General features: G+C 40.1%; 2 protein-coding genes across 3 annotated transcripts; both read right to left on the bottom strand.

The window, feature by feature from the left end:
• Positions 1–1,889: 1,889 nt before the first annotated feature.
• Positions 1,890–9,575, bottom strand: rpz4 (rapunzel 4). Of its 2 annotated transcripts, XM_003443137.5 has the most exons (3): positions 9,372–9,575; positions 5,346–5,410; positions 1,890–5,226 (listed from the first exon to the last, which is right to left on the bottom strand). In XM_003443137.5, the coding sequence occupies exon 3, from the start codon at positions 5,202–5,204 to the stop codon at positions 4,029–4,031; it is 1,176 nt and encodes a 391-aa protein (XP_003443185.1). In that variant the 5' UTR covers positions 5,205–5,226; positions 5,346–5,410; positions 9,372–9,575; the 3' UTR covers positions 1,890–4,028. The 2 variants fall into 2 exon arrangements, with proteins under 2 accessions (XP_003443185.1, XP_019220364.1); XM_019364819.2 differs by lacking the exon at positions 5,346–5,410.
• Positions 9,576–9,804: 229 nt separating this feature from the next.
• rpz5 (rapunzel 5) lies at positions 9,805–13,688 on the bottom strand. Its single transcript, XM_003443138.5, has 2 exons — positions 13,532–13,688; positions 9,805–12,102 (listed from the first exon to the last, which is right to left on the bottom strand). Exon 2 carries the CDS (start codon positions 12,039–12,041, stop codon positions 10,860–10,862), a length of 1,182 nt encoding a protein of 393 aa, XP_003443186.1. The 5' UTR covers positions 12,042–12,102; positions 13,532–13,688; the 3' UTR covers positions 9,805–10,859.
• Positions 13,689–20,270: the final 6,582 nt, after the last annotated feature.

The following is a 20,270-nucleotide window of genomic DNA, read 5'->3' as shown; positions in this document are numbered from 1 at the left end:
TACTCCTAGTTTTTGTTTAGTTCTCCACGGCTTTCGGCTTTGCTAAGCAAAAATAATTGAAACCGGTGCATAAAACCTGTTATTTACCTACAAGTTGCAAGATAGTATTCAAACTCATTTCAGTCAAGCACCCCAAACCATTTTCCTCACCTTCTCGTTTTCTCTAGTTATAATTTTTTGTCTTTTCTTGAATTTCCAGTTGTTAATTTTTGTGTGAAGCATGTCTAAGACTTTCACCTTACTGATTAAAGATTTTAATGTTGGACGTCTGTCTTTGGTCCTCTGCATTTGGGTCTTCTTCAGGTATAAAATATTAAAATGTTTCTAACAGCCCTCAATTAAACCATTAAAATAAGCGTAAAGCATCATTGGAATATATTGTGACACTCCTTATGTTTCCATTTACTAATTTTTATTTATTTATTTTTTAAACTCTATAAATATCTCGTTGACACACTGGAATTTTGTTGCACTTGTTCATTTCGCTTGGGGCACTTGACCCACAGTGCAATGCGTTGCAGGACTGCTGGGACATGAGTGTTTATATGCCGAAGATAGAAAAGCCACAACCACATAATTACAGAGCACTTTGGGTGTCTCCAAACTAGAAAACCATAATATCCTTCCTTTTTTTCTAAGCTGTAAAATAGCCACAGAACAGCTGAGAGTTAAGTATCTTGCTCAGTCTCAATGGGGCAGAATTTTATGTAATATTACCTCTTTTCTTCTTTCTTGATAATTGAACAGGTCTCTCTCTGCTGCTTACCTGAGATCTTGACTGGTGTGCAGGTAGCACGGTGGCGTGCTAGTTACGTCAGCAGATGGCCAGCTGGTGTATTCTCCCGTGTCTCCCCATGTCTGTGTGGGTTCTTTCCAGGCACTCCTGCTTCCTCCCACAGTCCAAAGACATGTAGTTAGTTGGGTTAGGTTGATTCTCAATTGCGCCTGTGTGAATGGTTGTCTATGTTAGCCCTGCAACAGACTTGCAACCTGTCCACGATGTCTCCTGTTTTTTGTAGCTGGAATAGGCTCTAGCTCCCCATGTGGAAGAAAATGAACGGATGGATTGGCCAGTGTCATGAAATTATTTCATACCAGAATGCAGTGGTCAAGATCACTGGGTGGTCCTAATAACCCAATTAATCATCACATTTAATGAATAGGGCTTCGTCTCTGCATTAAAATTAGTAGAGCTGGAGCTTCAGAGCAGATTCTATAAGATCAGTATTTATGGACTTTTTGCTAAGATTGATAAATATTCTATAATTTACATTTTTGATTAGAATGAGGTAAAACTGTAACTTTTATCAGGGTGTTTTTGGTGATTGTGTTTCAGCTTCACATTTCATTCTGTGGATATCTGGGACCAGTCAAATGTTGGTTTCACATCTTCGTAGTTAGTGACTGAATTTGACGATGTCTTTATCAAGTTGAATTTATTTTTAAGTACAAAACAAATACCTCAGTGCTCAAGTTTTTTGTTTTGTTTTGTTGTTTGTTTTTTTTTGTTTGTTTTTTTACAACAAATGCAGTACAAATGACTGCTGAAGTACCAGTGTCAGCTGGAGCCACTCTGCTGCTGACTTTTGAACTTTCTGTGAGATTTCAGCCTCAAGAATCAGCAAAGCATTAAATAAAAATATAGAAAGTTTGAGTAACAGACACATATTTTGATGAATAAATGTCTTGACAACATTGGAGTCAATAAATTATGTTGTTTGTTTTAGTAGTAAATCAGGTCCTGAATTATTTTGTAGAAATTAACACCAATTAGCCAAAGCAATCCCAGATTTCAACATTTGCCATTTAGAAATAGTTTGGATCTTATAACAACCACGCAAACTGCAACTGCAATAAATTAATGAAATAAACAAAGAAAAGATGTGTGATTATGTTTACTTGGAAGATTTATTACATTCAGTGCTTTTGGTGCATAAATTTTAATCTGAGACACTAATTTCCCCAAAACACTTTATGGAAATAATATGACAAAGATGTGCAACATAAGAATTTTCTGTCAATCATTTTTACATTCAAATCGGTGTTGCATACAATTTTCTTGATAATTAGTAGAATTTATTAGACTTATATAATAACATAAAATAATAAAGAAACAGAAGGAACACAGATTGGTTATAGTGGAAAACTATGAGCAGCTGCTACTGTCCTTATAAAGTAGAGTCCATATAGTGATCAGATTATACAATTTCTGTATTAAAATCTAAAATAAAATTAATTAATGTCATATCCCAAACCCAAGTTTGATCCCACAAAAAAACCCCAAACTGTTTATACCCTCAAAAAAGTGAAGATCGGGTTTTGAGTACATTCAAACTTTCAGTTTATGTTGCACAAACTCACAGGCAAAATATTTTAGGCACCTGTCAGTAAACAAAACAGCACCTCAGCATGTCAGTAACAGGGTGTGTGAATAAAAACTGAGGCCTTTTCTTTTGTGAGCTCTTGTGCTCTGTGCTGTACAGCTTCAAGTGAAGACATTTATTATTATTTCACCAACTGAGAACAAGAATAGTTTCCATTTCAGTCTCTCTAAATGCCTGGAATCATTTTCTCTCAAAGGCTTTGGTGTAGATGTCCTCAACAGGGCGACGTCAGCACTTATCAGCACCAGCACAAGCACAATCTCTCTGTGACAGATGAACCGTAACAACAAAGTCCCCAGCATGTCCTGCTGCAAAGAAACAACCACGTCCTCCCAAATTTCATAACAGTGGAAAATATTAGTTGATTAGCTCCTGGCAAAGTTTCTGTAAAAATTTTAAAACCCACAACTTTCATAAAAAATGATACAATTTACACTAATGCAAAGTAAGCCAAGAGGTGAGCACTTGTATCTGTCTTGAGAAAGAAACAAAGCACAGCTGTGTTTGGTCAACGCTGGAAAAAGTCTTACTACTCTGCAGCCACCTTAGCAACGCCTTCAGGCACGTTTGGGCCGTTATTTTGAAACCCTCTTTCTCTCTGAACAGGATGAGAGCCTCAGGATTCATTTCTGTGGTCAAGGGAAAGCGAGAAAATGCTTCTTGAGTTTGGAGATTTTGTCCCAAAATAATGTTTAAAAAGCTTTTAAGCTTTTTTAGGTGACGCATATACCACAACTATTATCGTTATGCTTGGAGTTAATAGAAAAAAAAGGAAAATGGAACACTCACCTATAACTTTACTAGATAACAAGTAAATATGCCTCCAACAACACAATTTAAGCACAATCAAGAACCTCAACTGTGGGACATCATGCTCCGCTACATTTCAGCTGTTGACCGGCTCGTTAGTGGTACGGGTGGATCAACCACCATGTTTCATTTCTCTGTATTTTTGTATTCACAATTCTTTGTGCCTTTTCTCCAGTCTAGTTTATGTGAACTTCCTGTGGATGAATGTCAGAAAAAAGAACATTTCAGCATAAAAAAAAATGATTGTGGAAGTGCAGTTTGGGAAGCCATATACTGTTTAATATCAGACACTGGTGCTACAAGAATCCTGAATACAAATCTATGAAAGTCTATGAAATTCCTTAATGGCAAAGACTGCAGATGTTTTGCCCCTAATCAACACCTGGGAAACATATTAGCCATATTCATGACCACTGTAACTGTTTAAAGGCAAACATGTCTGCTCCTTTTATATATGCAGAATGTCTGTTCAGTGTGCTGGTGAGATGAACAGAGACTGATTGAGTCATCACTCCAGACTGAGCAATTAAATGAGTTGTAACATTATCAAACTTTTCATTCGTAGAAGTATAACTGCTGAGAACAAATCATTTTAACCGTTCTTTTGGAAGAAACGTCTTTTTATCTTCTAATGACCACTGAAGTAAATATTCTGGCTTTGTACTTATTCATTTAGATAAGGGCTTCAAAATAACTGCCCAGAGGAGCTCCCAAGATGAGAATAAGGTTAAACAAAGGTGCACCAATTATCTGTGCAGAAATGATGATGTGGTACACAAACAAACACAAACGCAGCATGAGTGACTTTTGGAGTTTTGTTCAGTGTCTAAAACATCAAGCTGAGTGAACACAGACGTAGAAGTTTTTGTGCTCCTCCCAGTAGTGAAGTTCATCTTCGAAGCTCCACGAGCAGGCCAGGTCTTTGGTGGATTTGATTGTGTGAACCACACAGTCGCCGGGTAACTTCTCGAACAGGAACTCAGCGACCCCAACCACTGTGAGTTTCTTCTGAGACTGGATCAGCTGTTGGATGTGGCTCTTGTCCACAGGCTCAGGCGAGGAGCTGTAGGACACCCACACGTTCAGTTTCTCATCCGATGAAGGCACTTGGAAGCGGTTCTTTCCCGTTGCGCATTGGAAATCCCTCTTGTTGACAAACAGGCCTGAAGGAGATTTAAATATACGCACAGACCAGCCCACCCAGTCGTACTTCTTCTTTAGCTTCTCTATCATAGCATCGGCTAGCTGTTGGTTGGTTAAATCTTGCTGATCTCTCACCAGTCGTCGGGAGTCTTCTTCAGCTTGTTTAGGGAAGCTGACAATGCAGTCTTCAATGACAGCGTTCATTTTACTCTGGACAGCCTTCATCTTCTCACCCCACTCTTTTAGAAGATCGTCCTCCTCATCATATCCTTTCAGAGCAGCGTGGCCCAGCAGTGCAATGAGCGCAATGCAGAAGAGCTTCTTCAGACGGGCGCAAAAGTCTTCCATCACCCGGCGATTTTTCTCCTCATAGTTAAGGATGATCTCGAGCAAAGGTTCCCCAGAGAAACTTTCTCCCATCACAACGTTGTATAGGGTGTTAATATTTTTGTCGCCTCCGGTCTTGGCGAAATGCTCCAGGAAGAGCTTCTTCTTCACTTCCCTGAACTTCGGTTTGGCGTTGAGGATGTCCATGTACTTCCTGAACTGATTAGTAATGTTTTCCTCAACGGGGAAGTACGTAGAATCCACTCCGCTCTTCTTGATCTCCTCGTTGATCCGCTGAAGCTCCTCAGACACTACATCCAGCCGATCTCTGACCTTCTGAAACTGCTCCTTCATGAATGCAGCCTCTTTGCTCTCCACGTTGTCCAGAGCCAGCTTGACAATCGGGGCTGCAATGGAGAAGACGGGGAAGAGGTCACCGGCGATGCTGGCCACCACTTCAGCTCCTTGCTCAAACACTTCCATCACTGTCTCCACCATGTCCTTTTTCTCAGACACAAGCTTCTGTAGTGGATTTGCCATCTTTGCTGACGTCTCTCTCAGACTGAAGAAAAACATTCACATTCTTAGAAACAGTCAGAACTGATCCTCTTGTAATATTAACAACAGTCAAAGTAAAACACAGATTGAGGGGTCAGTTTTTGGTCTTCTAACTCTACTTACAGCTCTGTTCCAGTGTTGTTGGACTGTGGACTGTAGGCCTTGTGCTTCTTACTACGCAGCAAACACTGATAAGGAAAGAGAGAAACAGCCAAGTGAGCTTTAGTGCTGGCTGCTGGTCACACCCAATGAGCAATGACTCAACAATGCCAAGAGAGTTCAGTAATGACGGAGGACTGGTATGGGCTGAACTGCTGCATGTTATTCGTATGTTAACCGCTGGGAGCTAAATTGTATCTGTTCAACATTTACATTTACATTCAACTTAAACAGCTATTCCTCAACAGAGTAACTATTATGCAAAGATAACATGGAGGAGCACTAACTGGTTTCAAGCCACGCCAAGCCAAGCCTAACCGAGAAACACAGAGCTCACATGCTTACCATGGCAAACTTGCAGAGAATAAAAGCATGTGGAACTAAATTATGTACTTGGACTGTTAAATGCAACTATCTCCTCTTTAATTCACACTGTTCAATGGGCTGTTTTCCAAGTTAAAAGTAAAATTAAATGCCTAAGAAAGAGTTTGAAATCCATTATTTTGTTGCCTTTTTTGCAAAGGGTTAAATTATAAAATAGATTCAACATTATAATGAAGCTGTAGCCAGCAACTTAGCTTAACATAAAGACTGAAAACATGTCTGGAAAAACTGAAAACTCAAGGCCAATTATCAGGAAGTGTCTAAAAGTGTAACACGTGAAGTCAGGACAGTTCATGAGCTTCTGGCAACAGATCAGTTCCCATAAAAGCTGAATGAAAGGAAAAAGGAAAGGAAAGTCTGTCATTTCCAAAGCATCAAAAATGGCCATAGCACCAAAGCTGCTAACCGACAAACATAAGGTGCTCTTTTGCTTGTGTGCTCGATGCTCTGGGTTTATAGAAGTGAAACAGGTCATGACATACATATGAGGGCTTGTAAAGAATCCCTTAGTCTCATATATTGGATGGGCTTCACTTTTCTACATGCAGGACAAATGTTGTCGAAGCAGTGATCTTTTCCTAAATCTAATCAAGAATTTTTGTAATAATAATAAAAAAGAAAATAGCAAGCAAGAAGTAAAAGTAAAGGGTTAAATTCAAGATGGCAATAACCCTTACACAAATTAAAGCATGCTGGGCATTTATTGATATGCAGGGCAAAAAGGTTTTCCCTTCATTTCACCCTAAAAACCGGATCCCTGTTGAACTTGGAAAGTCTTAGTCTGAACAATATTTCCAAATTCCAGGACTCACAGCAAGAGCAACACTAACTGATTTCCTGGGCATGTTCAGACATGTCCTTTGTGCAGATCTGGAAATGTGCAATTTTGGAAGAAACTATCATTTGTGTGGAAAAAAAAAAAAACAGGTCCCTATGACTGTTTATTTTGCAGCTCTCGGTAAAGAATCTGCCGTCACACTCTTCAGTTCAAGTTTCTGGTCTTGTTCACATGGCGTGTTTCATTTGGAGCTGAGTGAGAAGCAGCAGTGCTGTTTCTCCTCAGTCAATATCAGAGCAGCAGGCGTGGGAAGTGATTAAGCATAAAGAGGTTAAACTTGCTGGGTGAGGGTGCGTTTTCCAGTGAAACTCAGCAAGTTACCACGGCAACAAGACAATGGAAAATAATCTGTCAGCTCATTTATCTATCTGCTGAGGTCAAGTCTGTCGCAGGGGGCTTTATGTGGCTAAACTGCAGAAGATAGCACCCATTTCTCAGGCTGACACATCTCACACCTCTGCAGCTATCAGACACCAGCACGAAGGATGTCTAGGCAGGTGATCAGATTTTAGCAAATCTGAACACAGATTACAGGAATAGTTTGGCCTTTTTTGAAAACACATATACTTTTTTCTTGGCAGGATGCAGATAAGAAGCTATCCTCTCGCAATAAAACAACGTTATAACCAGCACAATGGGTGGTGGAAATGAAAGAAACTTAAATGTAATCGTCACTGACTATAACCCAAGTAATATATAAAAAAAGACATATTGCCTTTTTGACAATGTCAGCAAAATACTGAACACATTTTTACACTTGTACTTAATAAAGTGCCCAGTAAATGTTCATCTTGTTTGATTAATTTATACAAAAACTTAAGCGCAAAAGAATTTGGGGTTTAGCTATGTTTTATTGGCTACATTTTGGCCTGGAGTCAAAGTCACTGCTCCCGGCCAAGAATTCTTTGGGAAAGGGCCAGACATGTTGTTTACCAGTCTTTATGACAAACAAAGCTAATCAGCTGCTTCATATTTAATGGAGAAATATGATTAATTTCATCTAACTCTCCACAAGAACTCTATCCTCAAAGTCCCACACCTGTGAATAAACAAACACAAACCTCTTCAACAAAAAAAGTGATATAAAGGATATTATATGTTCAGCAACCCAGACAGCAAAGAGGAAACTTGAAGGCTGTTCACTTGGCTGTTTCTCAAATATAACATATGTAGGATGTTATATTTGTGCAATTTTGTTCTAAAAATTAAGAAAAACAGCAAAGTAGGAAATTCCAGCAGGAGGTTAGAGCATTTCCAGTTACTGCATCTCATTTGATTTAAGCATAAAAAATGTTTCCACTGATGGTATCTCTCGGTTTCGCTCCTTCTGGGGGTCTCGTGGGTTTTGTAACTGCAGTCTGAGTGCATGAAACACCTCCACACAGATGCTTCAAACATAAAAGTGCTTAAAGAAATCACATTTTCATAGACAAAGAGCTGCTGCAGCTCACATAACAGAGATGCACACCGCAGTCTGTGGAGAGCCTGTACATCCCCATGTATGCAGTACTATACCATATAAAATGTACTTTTCTTATTACTGTGTTTCCGTCTTAGTTTTTGTTAAATGCAACTTTACCCAGCCATTCAGATGCTGTTTTAGTCATTCTTCTGCTGCTCCTATTTGACCAGTATATTTTCTAACTCCAGAGCTTTTCAGATCAAGCCTTTACATTAAAAATCTAAAGAAAATGCAAAATGATTTCTGTGATTTTTGGGGTCTTTAGTTACATTTCAGGTATCTTTAAGTTGTTCAGATACAAACATGAATTTGCCTTTTTAAGTACTCAAAGACCAAAGAGGAGGGTAAATACAGCATATTCTACAAATCAGCAAACATTATAAAAGTGTCGTTATCTTTTTTGTATTACATTAATATTATGATGACCTTCAGTTGTGTGTGACCCACTGGAGAGGCGTAACCTTTAGCTCTGTCAGCTCAGGACTGAACTGACCAATAATATGCTGCTTATGCGTTGATGCAGTCTCAAAGAGCAATATAATAAAAATATCAGCCAGGGTGACGGTTTTCCTCTCATCTATTATTACTGTGCAGAATTTAAACACTGCGATATGCTAATGGCACATTTATATGAGGATCGGTGCAGTGGCAAGAAACACACAACGCGCATGCGCTATCTGCACTGACTTTAGTGCCAGCTTCATCTGGACAGTCGAAAAAACCCTCCATCTGACAGCTGACCACTCAGTCTGACCACTGAGCAGGGAAAAAACTTAACGCTCTGTTAAATGCGCTCTCTTAATGGATGAAGTATCGATCAGTCCGCGCGCGAGGGTTGTACAATGTAATTGTATCGTTTTACATCCGATGGGCAGAGAAACAAACAAACATAGCAGCTTCACACCACAGATTAGGTTTGCGTTACAGCGCAGTGGATTAAAAAAAACAAGCACTTCCTGGAAAAAGTAAAGCGGTGGCACCAGATCTGGCAACCAACGCCCATAAAAGTTTTGCCTGAACTGCATTAAATTTTGCAGATTCGTCTAATCACCCACTCCGCTTAATTAAAACAACTCGTGTTGACAAAATATATGAGGACTTTTAACAGCAGTGAACAAAAAGCGGATTTAAAAAAAAACAGCTCGATTATGTAACGAGAGTGGCATGAAGTCGATTAAGCTGAATCGATCCTTTCCCACTCATCAGCACTCACACTACCGCCACATGACCCTTATAATGTCTCTGCTCACACGCAGTTAAAATGTGCCTGTCCACTATGAAACATTTTCAAGAGAAACGGACTCACCTCATAAAGTTTGCGGAAGAACTCTAACTTCCAGACTGTTTGCCTTCCTATTGGTCATGTGGCTCTCATGTTACAGAGAGCAGGCACACCCAGTCAAACCCACAAGAAGTACAAGAAAAAAGAAAAAAATCCTGGGTGGTGGAGGGAAAATCAGTTGTGAGCATAATAGACTGTTGTTGATACTGTATACAGATCAGCCTCCACCCATCTAATAAACAAAGGCATGTTATTACAGCATTATAACCGTTAAAGAGCTAATCTGGCTGAGTTCGTTTGAATTCAACACGAGCCTTTAAATAAGAGAGTAACGACGATAACAAAGGATGACAAAATATCCGTAATTTTAGTTTATTAAGAATGAAAGTAAAAGACGCATACCGTTTAATCGTATGTGAAAGGTTTCCCACACAGCACCAAACACAGCAAAATATTAGATTTTTTAAAAATAGGCTTTTATTCGCAGAGTGGGTAATATTAATTGTCTACCACAGTATTAGTCATTTGTGCACTCTGAATCATTCTTTATGACACATTTCCTTTACATTTTGAAAAGCTTTACTGATTACAAAACAAAACAAATTTCCCACCTGTGGGACTAATAAAGGCTATCTTATCTTATCTTTTTATAACAGGGCACCTGAATTTTTTAAGCGGTTATTTTTTGTTTGTTTGATTGTTTTGTTGAGATTAGACGAGCTCTACTACTCTAATGTGAACTTAAATCATTCTTAAAGCCTTCATGAGTGCTTTGGCTTCCTTCCAAAGTACACGTAATTGTGACTCTAAATGGTTCTCAGTATGAATACATCTCTGTCCGATATAGTGGTGATCCATGTTACCTTGGCCCTCACCAGTGACAGTGGAGGCAGGCCCAAGGGATAAGCAGAAGAAAATAAATGGACGGATTTCTCTTTCGATTTTTAATATAGAAATCGAAGGCCAAGCAAGCAAATATGCACATTTCCCCCAAATGTAGAACTATTCTTTTAATTGTTGAACACCTCTTTAATAATTTTTTACTTCAGAACCAAGTCGCTGACTAATAATCCCATCCAAACCCAGTTTTGATAGTCAAGAATGTCATCTTCTTCAGAACATCCAAAGCTAGCATTTTCCAAGGGTAGATTTTCACATATAATTTTAAAATCTCTGAAAGCTCACAAACAGATATTGCTCAGTCATCCACCCTTAGCAGGCTAATATTCAGTGGGAACAGATTCACAACCCTAATGCTAAGACAAAGCTGGCATGGACACATCTGGCTCTGAATTTTCTAACCTCAAAGCTACACATAATGTATGTATAAGAATATAAATTGTTGCATTAGACAATGGGTCACATAGCAAAACCCAGACAGAGCTGATTACACATCAACAGAGGCAAGATTTAGGAATACATTTCTATACTGAATGGAGATATTTTCAAGTCTCTGATAAAGACATTCATAAATTCATCAATACGAAGGTACACATTACATTTTTCATGGGCCTATTCAGGATGAATGCACAGGTACGCTCGTTTGTGTTTTCCAAAGTAGTAACAATCGTCTTGGAAGTTGGTGGACTGCACCACTGCCTTGTAATGGCTGACAGCATGGACCAGGCAGTTGGGGAAGCTTTTGTTCAAAGACAGAGCAACTGCCATCATGTTCCCCTTCAACTTCTCCTGCTCAATCTTCTCCTGGATCTGACTCTTGTTAATAGGCTTCGGGTTGACACAGAAAGAGACCACAATCTTGATCTTGTTCTTGGTCAAAAGGTCAAACCAGTTGGCTCCTCCACTTCCATGGTACTTCTTTCCAGCTAGCCAGTTAAAAAAGAAAATGCGCTCCCGGTCATTGAAGGCCCTGATGGACCAGTTCACCCAGTCGTATTTCTTAGCAAGCGCATCCAAGATGGTGTTGGTGAAGTTCTGGTCGACGGTGCCTGGGTTCTCCTGAACTAGATGCTCTATGTCCACCTTGGCTTGTGTGGCAAAGTTCTCTGCACAGTCATCCACAGCTGCTTTCATTCGCTTTTCCACTTCCTCCATTCGTCCTTGCCACTTCTTCACCATCTCCTCCCCAACTCCTCCTTCCTTGAGGGCAGCATAACCCATGACAGCAATAATGCCAACCACAAAAAGCTTTTTCAGTCGAGCGCAGAAGTCCTCCACTGCCCTTCTGCTTCTCTGCTCTGTATTAACTACAGTTTCCAGCATGGGGTCTCCTGAGGTGTTCTCCCCAGTGACAGCATTGTAAAGGGCATCCAAGTTTAAATCCATATCGGTGCTCTCATAATGGCTGATGAATTTCTCCATCTTCTTTTCCTTGAACTTTGGCTTGGCGTTGACAAAGACCTGAAACTTCTCATACTGACTGATCATCTGTGCCTCTCGATCAAAGTTTTGCTTGTTCAACGACGTTCTCTGCAGCTCCAGGGCAAGCTTATCAATCTCATCTTGGATTCCTTCAAGTTTCTGGTTCACCATCTCAAATTGTTGAGTTAAGTAGCGAGCCTCTTTGCTGTCTGGGTTGCTGAGCAGCTCGGCTGAGGCCACGAACACGGCCTCCAAGACGGGGTGTAGCTGGCCCACAGTGGCAGCTAGCACCTCAGAGGCTTGCCCCATGATCTCCACACCTTTCTCTATCTTGTCCCTGTTGTTCACGAGCCAGTCTGCCACACTGTTCATCTTTGAACTATATGTTTCACAGTAACTAATCTAATAGGATTTCCAAAGGCTTTGCTGGTGCCTGAAAGGAGAAGAAACACGAAACCCTTGTGAAGTTCATTAATTTGAGACTTTTTAGCACTTCAAATAAAATACGGCTCAGCTTTTTCTTTATTTTAGAAAATGTAAGTAACATGAAGTCTCTCTCTGTCTTTTTTCAATCCTTTCTCAGCATGCATGGTGCCCCTGTGTAGGAGAGTGTTTGCAGTCTCAGGAATAGGTTCTCTAAGAACATGTTCCCGACAAACAAACTCTACAATAAAAGCAAACAGCAGGTCATGTCAGCACATGTAGGCATCCAGTTTCAGGCCGCGCCCTCAGAGCATGAGTTAATGACAGGGACTCGTTTTTAAGTCCTGGTGGCATTGACACAGGTCCCAAAAAAAATTAAGTACACAAACTAGCCCTCATGGATGGTAAAACAGAACAGATGTCAAATATGGTATGTGTACTCATGAATTATGACGTGGACATATTGTGCAACACTGCAGTGCTGGCCTTTTGGGATGTCATTTTTACTTCTCTAACAATAGCCAAGAACCAAAGCAAACACAGATGTTCACAACATGGGTAAAAAGGGGATTTACTTCGATGATGATTCTATACTTTTCTATGTAAAATACCCAAAAGAGATGAGCTAACTCATTTCTGGTTCCCTGGAGCTCAGAAAACGGCACACCCAAGACTGAGAGAAGAAAATCCCCCACCAGTGCACTTGTTCAGTAATACAACCACATTTCCCTCCTCATTACAGCCTCAGTTTAATTGAACACTCCCAGATATAATATTTTTGAGGGTTTACTTTTGTTTAAAAAAATCACAAAAATACAAGTTTATATGTAACAACACTTTCTCAGCTTACCAGTGACTGCTGCAGTGATGAGATCAGTGGTGTCATTTTACAGCCTTTCCTATCACTGTGCTAATTAGATTTACTTCATTTGGTAACATACCATCAGATTTTTTGCACATTTTTATGAGAATCAAATGACAAACAACAAAAATTAACTTTTCAAATTTTTAATTTGGAATTAAATAACGGATTTAAATTCCATTCTAATGAAGGAAAACAAAAACGGGGAGTAAGTATTTACTGAATAATTATCTTAGTTAGTGCTTGGTAATAACTTCTCTTGAGAGAGGGAAAAAAGGCGAGTCCCACACAGGCACTTGATCAAACTCCGGTTTCTCCTCTAAGTGCGACGGAGACTTAACGGCTCTGTCGCACTTAGGATGTGGTTTTTCAAGTGCCCACATCCTCTGAAAGATTCACTCTACCTGTGGCATTCCAGTTAAATTTTTCATTTAATGTTGAGACCATGAAATGAAAAGTGTAAATGCTTATATAGATATAGGCAATGAGTTTCTCTTTCTTCCTTTCTTTCTTTAAAATAATAATAAATGATGAAGATTCTGAACAAATAATTAGAAAAGAATGAAAAAAAACTCACCTTTTTAGTTAAATATCCAATGGGCTGCAGTCCAGTTATCCAGTAGTCCAGCTGTGCCTGTGAGCACCAGCCTCCTTAGGATATATATATAGTCTCTCTCTCTCTCTCTCTCTCTCTCTCTCTCTCTCTCTCTCCCTCTCTCTGTCTGGGCTCTTGTCACTCCCCCTTTGCAACTCCTCTATCCTGTTCCAGCATTCCATAAAAAAACCCACTCAGAGGGATGAGAGACCAGCGCTGACACAGATAACATCCTGTAAACACTCCCCTATGCAGGGACACCAAGCACCCTGGGAACAGATAAAAAAAATAAAAATACTGGTTTGTGTGTGTGTGTGCATGAGTACCAATGCAAGAGAAAGAGAGACAGATAGACAAAGGCAGTGTGAAAGAGACTAAAAAGGAGGCCAGTCACAGTAGGGCTCAACTACGTGGCCCACCAGCACAAAACCCCTCTTGTTGTGGCTCGAACAAGGTTGCCATGGCCACTGCACCGGCTCCCCCAACTTATGTGAGACGCTGCATGCTTGAGAACCAAAGTGAGCTCTCTGTTCTCGCAGCAAGTCGGGATCCACAGCAAGTTAGTTAGACTTCTAGGTGATCTTATAAATGTTCACCTACTTTGCTTTAAATCTGATTATTAGCAATAGAAAGTTACTGCTCTGTGGAGTCAAGCTTTACAAATCGGGATGACATTTGCCCTGCAGGGGCAGCACTTTCAGAATCAGTCCGTCACAGCGCAGACTACAGAAAGGCGGCCTGTGTTTCTGACATTCAGAGTTCCCTCTGAGCCTTTGTGCTTTCTAAAGCAGGCATCTGTGCCACTTTCGGCACGATAAAGAGGCAGGAGGAAGAGGAGAAACTGCACTGTGTGACAAACTGAAGCTGGTCAGCTGGGCTGCCTTGTTCCTGTTGCATCCTTCTGTCACATCTCACACTTGAATTAATTGTGACCATTGGAAACCAGAGAGTAGGTTTCGCAGGGAGTCAACAGTATGTGGTGTGATGGGTGGTACAGACTGATGCTGGTAAACATTCGCTGCAGAGGCCTGAGCGTGACGTCGCTCAGCTGGAAGACCTCGGATGCTGTTTTTTCTTTTCTTTATGCCGGCAAAGAAAATGATCATCAAACACACACACACACACACACACACACACACACACACACACACACACACACATGCACTGTGTCCTGACATTTACTTTCAAGTGAACAAACAACACGGCCTATTAAAGGTAGTCTGGCTCCAGCATCAATAGAAAGTGTTGAATTTGTAGAAAAGTCTGGCCTTTGTTGTTTGTGGTTTCAGGCTTGCCAGGTGGAAAAATGGGTGAAATATTTGAGATAATGACAGCCAGCTGAGGGGAAAGAGGCTGTTTCATCTCTTTACACTGCATGTTAGGAAAGCTGAATTAAAAGGAGTCTCATTCCTGATTTTGTGTAATGAGAAGTCCTTTAAAAGTTGGGGCTTCCTTTGTTTTTAATGAAAGTACAAACTTGGGCTTATTGCACTTCATTGTCTGCTGCCGAATAATATTTGAATTAGCAAAACACAAGTAAAAAGCTTGTGTAGATTGTATATTATGCATTAATGGCATGTTAAACAAAGCTCATGACCATTTTGTCTTACCTTGACTTATCCAGTCACAGAGTTTGTTTATGTCTGGAAGCTAAAATGATAAATGGCTGTCTTTTTCAAGGAAGCTATTGGCCATGTTTTATCATTTTGACCTTGGTCAATGACTAGTGTTTTCTCCTCGCCACAAGATGTCTCTTCAGCTCACAGGAAAAGCCCCCATTGGTTCATCTCATGGCAGAAGATGCACAGCATTTTCTGGGAAGGGTTGAGTGTTTCAAAATATCAATAGCTCTAATTATGAGACAAGAGAAAGCACTTATTCAGAAGATAAGATTTCTATTATGTATATTAAACTACAGATAGAGGTGCAGACACAGGCTCGATACAAACAAGACAGATGGCCAAACATTTTTAGTTTGAAATTCAGACTTCATTTTGGCAGAGCTACAAGCAAAGCTCTGAAAATGCTGAATACATGCCTCAACATAAACGTGCTCCACTCACATTAAAAAGACAGAAGGTGCTTACAGCCATTTTCTACCATGTCCCGAAAATCCACACAAGAGTATGAGATCAGTACATCGAAGGATTGCTTCATAAATAGAAAGTTGTTTAGTGGGAAAGACAGGATTTAGTAACCGTCATTGGCTGACTCCCGTGGGAAAATAAAGGTGGGCAGGGCAGACAGGTCCTTTGGAAATGTGTTTCCTGGTGAGATGGATGTTTGATTGTGAGATATTGCCAGAGGGACGAAACAGCAGAAAGAAAGTTGATTCGAGTCCAGATTATCACCTTTTAACTTTTCTCTCTGTGCTGTGTGTATTTGAATGACAGGAAGGGATATGTTTAGCTGTTTGAAGAGCTCGGTGCAGTAAAAACAGAGATGAGTGATTTAAAACTGTCCATAGTGTCTCATAATGAACTGTGTTATAGTTGAGCTACATCCCATATTATGTGATGTAATGTGTGAATAAAGACAGACAAAGTCAATGCCACAAATGCACGTAGACCATAATATGACTTTATTGCTGTCAAAGCCAGCCAGACTCATTTGGAGATTGTAATGCCAGATGTAACTGCAAATGATTCATTATGATTGATTTATTAGGAAAAGCAACAACCAACAAGTTAAAATGCTGTTTGAAAAACCAGCATGAACTCTGTAAGCAGATTGCCCAATCGGCTCGCTGCAATAATTCTTGAAAAACCTCATGCAGAATCATTTTATCATATCTAAAGCTATTTCAAAATCACCTAATCCTTTGGACAGCTGATGGCATTGTTTCCTTTAACACTGAACATCTCCATACTTAAAACATCTCAGACTAAGTGGCTGTTCCTTTATCAGCTAATCCTAGTAACACTGGTCTTTATTGAGTCCTCCAAAGCCACTGAAAATAGGATCAGCCCAGCTGGTTTTCAGTCACCCGAGATGTCTGCGCAGTCTTGTGGTTACTGACTAAAGGAGAAAAAAATGTATTATGGAAACCGTCATTGGTAGCTGTTTGGAGGAAAAGGTGAATGGGCAGGTGCCAATTTTTGGCCTAGCAGGAGGTTTTGTTTTAGGTGATTTATTCTAAAGACGATAAACAAAAAAGAAAAAAATCTAATTTTTAAAATTTCTGTTAGAACAACTCTTAGGTAACATGAGTTACCTAAGAGGTGCTGGTAAATGATAAGGGAGATTATAAAACTAAAGATTCAAAGGGGTCATCACTTTAATGGCACGTGATGGTGGTGCCTGAGAGATCAGCAACTTCATCCTCCGGGGTCATGGCTTTCTGTACAAAACGTCAAATTTGCTAAAATATTTCACCCCTCGCCAAAGCAGCGCACTGAGCAGCCAACCAGCTCCCTGTGCCTTGCATGCAGCTTGTTTGGGTTAAAACACACTTACGTATAAACACCATCTTGAGCCTGGAATTTCAGAGATGCCTGAAATTTCTCTATCTAAATGTCCTTCGGGGAGGTTTTGTGATGAAGTCAGCCCAGAATGTCAGCATACACTGTATTTTCACAGGAATGTGTCCAGTGTGGGTTTTGGAGCTTATGTCTGCATTCTGAGTAATGTTGGGTTTCCCCTCCCTGGTCCAGATGCTTCCAGGTCACAGAGAAGCGGGCATAAAGAGACAGACTGAAGCATCGCTTTGGTCTAGATAAGTCAAGAGAGAGCAAGGACAGAGGAACAAGTACTTCCTCACGTCATGTTCATGGAAAATGAAAGCGACCCAGCTGCTACCAGTTCCCCTTTGCTCATTTTCAATAGTAATAATATGCTTAACTTGAACCGTGTGGACAAAGTCTTAGTTGTTGCTTTGAGACATTTTAGTGTCTCAGATCAATCTGAGTTTTAATAATTAACAATAACCACATTCAGTGGACCAAAACGTTGGAATCAAACCCTTATCTATTCCCAGCCTTCTTTTTATTGAGTTGGTGTGTACAGTTTTTACAGGATCACTACATAACACAATTGAACTTTGCCCAGTCTGAGTCACGTACCAACAATCTGTATGCACAACAGGGACTCTGGTGGCTGTCTGGCTGTCCTCCTTGATAAAAGTCCATCTGTTGCTCAAGCAGATCAATACAAACTCGGGTTGGATTTAAGGAAATAGATGGAGAATCACAGGCTGGAAGTAGGCGGCTTATTGATTGCAAGCAAATTCACCTCAAGTCAATAATTGCCCTTCTACAAATTGAGCCAAACCATCTTCAAGCTCCATGTAAATTGGAAATCCAATTACTTCTTGTGGCATTTCACTCAATCATATAGTTTTACTAATGATTCTCTGAAAAACGCAGAAAACTTGTTCTGTAGTTGGTTTACAGTTCTTTTGGTCATTATAGCCTCTTGTTGGGTTCCACCGACTTCTGAAAGGTATTGCAGTTTGGAGTTGTGAAAGGAAACGAAAATTAGACATCACATGTATTTTTCCATGTCAAAGCTTTGGGGTCTTAAAAATGAAACTAACATACAGGATAGGAAATTCAATACAGAATTACCACGGTAAGTCACTAATCACTCTGCAGATGCATAAATAAGCCTGGGGGACCATTTATACTCTTCCAGACCCTCCCTGAATGTTGAGGTTACACATCATCCTCCTCGGCCTCGCTCCTAAATTATACTGTTGGTTAAAGAAACCACAGTGTGATTGCTGCAGAATCCCCTCCCACACCAACTAAAATAAACTGTTCCTTCAAAATCTGCTTCAAAGAAGTGGAAAGACAATCGCTGCAAAAGAATCCTCTGCTAAGTCTGCAGTTTTTTTCATAAATTTATTAGAAAGGAAATCAAATTTCTGAAAGGAAAACAAACTTTCCATTTTATCAGAAAAAAGTACAGAAATTTCTGAGACAATAAAAATGATCAGAAAACACACAATGTATGAGAAAAAATCCTAAATTTAAAATGTTTGATTTTAATAACGTCTGTGTGTGCATGTGTGTTACTTCCTGTTTTATTCTGTTAGTTCCCTGTCTCGTGTGTATTCAGTTTTGTTTTTTCTGTCTCGTTAGTCAGATTCAGTTCACCTGTGTTCCCAGGTGTGTTCCAGTTTGCTGGTTACCTCGTGTGTATTTAAGTTTTACTTCAGTCCCTTGTTGTGATCTCCCCTCATGTTATGTTCTCGTCTGTCTGTCAATGTTAGTTTTTCCAGTTAGTGTGCTGCAGCTCTGCTCTGCCTTATGTTTTGTTAAAGCTGCCAGAAAAGTTGTGATTTGAGTTCACGTTTGTTTGCAAAGTCCTGCATTCACGTCCACTTCCTGCTTGCCACACAACTGGCCGATGACATGCAACTATGAGCAAGTCACTAATAAATTACTAACCTAACCCTACTGCCTGCAGTCTTTGGACTGTGGCAGGAATCCAGAGTACTCAGACGCAGCGAGAACACAGAAAGACCCACCAGATTGGATTTGAGCCCACGACCATCTTCATGTGACAGAACAATACAAACTACTCCACTGCCCTAAAAAAGATATTTTAGCATGATGCTGGCAAAAATAAGATTAATAAGAATAAAACTCACAGATTTATTAAAAACTAATATATTTATGAGGGAAAAAATAAGATTTTTTTTTTACAAATTCTAACAAATTCAGGAGACAAACATTATATTAACTTTAACCTTACACCAATTCAAAAGAAAGTTAAACAGTTTTTTGGGTAGAATTGTAAAGTGGCACATGAACCAGTTATCAGTTATCAAGAGTTCAGATTTTTCAGACATACTCTGTTTAAACTGGCTAAGCTAAAACTGGAGGTCTTCATCCTGGTATTTCCCCGAGGCCCTTAAACCATTAAGGCTGCTCCTGCATCTGATTCACTGCATTTGTTGGTCTTCTCATGAGGATTTGAGTTAGCTTGTGAAGGATTAGCCCACTGAAGGCAATAGCTCCCTGTGACGTGGCATTTCCTGGTTTTCCTCTTTTTCATTTCCCCTTTCTCACGCTTTTACTCATTTACCTCCCACTCCCTCGGGATCATGATACACAACTTCACCGCCCCCTCTCTTATGATCATGCTGCACAGCCACACTCACCTACTGCTGTTACAGATTTGGCAAAAGAAAGAGGATGTGCTTTTTTTAGTCAATGTCAAAGTTTCTTTAGAACTATAAAAGCATTACTGCTTTCTGTCAGCACATTAAAACCATGCAACAACTAATCCAAGAAATGTTTCAAATTGCTGACAGGCAACATTTACTTATTATCCTCCTAATAAGTACATTCTGTACAAGTGTCCCTTTTTCTTTGTTTCTCATAAGATTGAAAACTTGTCCGGCTTTTTGGGGGCTTAGCTTATCTATTTAACAATCAGGGGACATATGGCTAAAGAGCTGTAGATCACAATTAAGCAAACATAGGTAAGTCAGCAACAGAAACACAGAGTAAAAGCAAAAGAACAGATTCACTTTCTGAGATTCTTCATTACTTAAAGGGTCGCTGACCTGCTGCAAAGGAGGAGGAAAGGAATCTGAGGTTCTGTATGAGTGTGTAAGGGGGGAGTTCAGACTGCAATGCGCTGGGGGTTTGAGTGAGACAACATGGGGCCTTGCAGAGGGAGACTGGTATCAGAGGAGAAAAGAGAGTGTTGGACGACGGGAGGGAAATGTTGAGGCATTGCAGATGGCCAAGACACGTGTTCACCACCCAGT

This window comes from Oreochromis niloticus, linkage group LG11, assembly GCF_001858045.2.
Source record: "Oreochromis niloticus isolate F11D_XX linkage group LG11, O_niloticus_UMD_NMBU, whole genome shotgun sequence".
NCBI lineage: Eukaryota > Metazoa > Chordata > Actinopteri > Cichliformes > Cichlidae > Oreochromis > Oreochromis niloticus.
Note: the sequence above shows the minus strand (reverse complement) of the source record. Positions and strands in the feature narration are given on the sequence as shown.